The 1,469-nt window shown below is 39.5% G+C and overlaps 1 protein-coding gene across 1 annotated transcript in view; it reads right to left on the reverse strand.

The window, feature by feature from the left end:
• Nucleotides 1-1,469, reverse strand: part of exoc2 (exocyst complex component 2) — a gene marked incomplete at its 5' end in the record, with an annotated part of 60,777 nt that overhangs the window by 30,903 nt on the left and 28,405 nt on the right. The window contains 2 exon segments of the mRNA XM_014024685.1: nt 318-420; nt 492-573. Of these exon segments, the coding sequence (XP_013880139.1) occupies nt 318-420; nt 492-573 (185 nt within the window).

A 1,469-nucleotide genomic window follows, 5' to 3' on the forward strand; every position in this document is an offset into this window, starting at 1 on the left:
TATATGAGGAGGAGAGTGAAAATAAGAGTGAGTGGGCGTTCAGGGCGGTGCAGGGCTCATGCAGCAGGATGAAAGATGTTAGCATGTGGCTCAGAGCTGGGCTCTGGGATCCTGACAGCTCGGTCCTAACAATAATAAATCGGCAGAGACCACAAGTATGAACGGACAGATGGACGCAGGAGGGGGAGGAGAGGAACAGAAACAGAGCCACATCAGAGAAGGAGATTCATGAAGTGAGGAAAGTGAGGCAGCGGAGGTTTGGGTAAACAAAGATCCAAACATGAAAGAGGTTTGAATAAAACGCACGAAGGCCTGACCTGATGTAGCGTTTCTGGTCGTGAAGCGTTGACGGCGTCTGCAGCAGCTTCTCCAGCAGTAGCCTCCTCAGAGCTTCGATTCTGGTCTCCACCTCCGCGTAGACTGAAACAGCAAAACGGCTCAAATGAAAACAAATAATAATAAACAAACAATAAACGCACAGAAAGCCGTACCCGTCTTGAAAACCGTCACTTCCGTGTTGCCAAACAGAGACTTGGCTTTCTCGTAGTCGTTGATCACCACGTCGTAATCTCCCTGTTATAAAAAGAAGTTATTGTTTTTAATAACTCATCAATCATGACACTCAGTGTGTATTCAAGCCTCTCTAGCTCCACCCTCTGGTTCAAAGTCGTCCAAGCTGCACTTTAAAACAAATAAACAATAAGAACTGAGGATGGATGGAGCTGAAAAGAGCCCAGGGTTTATGAAAAACAGTTGAAACTAATTTAATAAAAACCATCGTTATTTTTATCAACTTCTGCTCAAGAAACTGCATTTCCTGTGAAAATCTTAGCTGGAATGCTTACTGCTAAAAACTGTAGCTGAAAGCTAAAGTTTAATGCTAATTAAAACGTGAAATAAGCTGCAATAAGCACAAAAAGTAGATATCAGCAGAAGAATAGAAACTAGCTGAATTATATCTAAAATATCAGAAAAATTAAATTTATGAAATAAGTAAAGTAGCTAAAACAAGCTAATCAAGGCTAATAGTAGCTAAAATTAGCAGAGGCGAGTTGAAATTAACACAGATGGTGGAAGGAGTGTAAAACATTTCGAATCAGCAGAAAAAAGAAGTTAAACGTGGAGATTTGCTGTAAAACAGGTAAAACAGAAAACAGCTGAAATGAGTATATAAAGTAGGGCTGCAACAACTAATCAATGAAATCAATAAAAATCCATCCATGCATCCATTTTCTGTGGCAACAAATATCAGTTTGGATTTGTTGTCAGGTGATTTATGATGGAATTTTTCAATGGATAATTTTAAGTTAATTTGCTGACAGTCTGAGTGAAGACGTTTGTCTTAACTTAAATCTGCAAATTAAACAAGACATTTATTTCATTATTGTAAAAAGGAGCTGTCTGGACTGAAAGTCCTCTTAACATGATGTCTCTGACATGAGACTGTCCATGAGACTGTCCATGAGACT

The sequence above is a fragment of the Austrofundulus limnaeus genome, unplaced genomic scaffold (genome assembly GCF_001266775.1).
Source record: "Austrofundulus limnaeus strain Quisiro unplaced genomic scaffold, Austrofundulus_limnaeus-1.0 Scaffold436, whole genome shotgun sequence".
In the NCBI taxonomy this organism is placed as follows: Eukaryota; Metazoa; Chordata; class Actinopteri; order Cyprinodontiformes; family Rivulidae; genus Austrofundulus; species Austrofundulus limnaeus.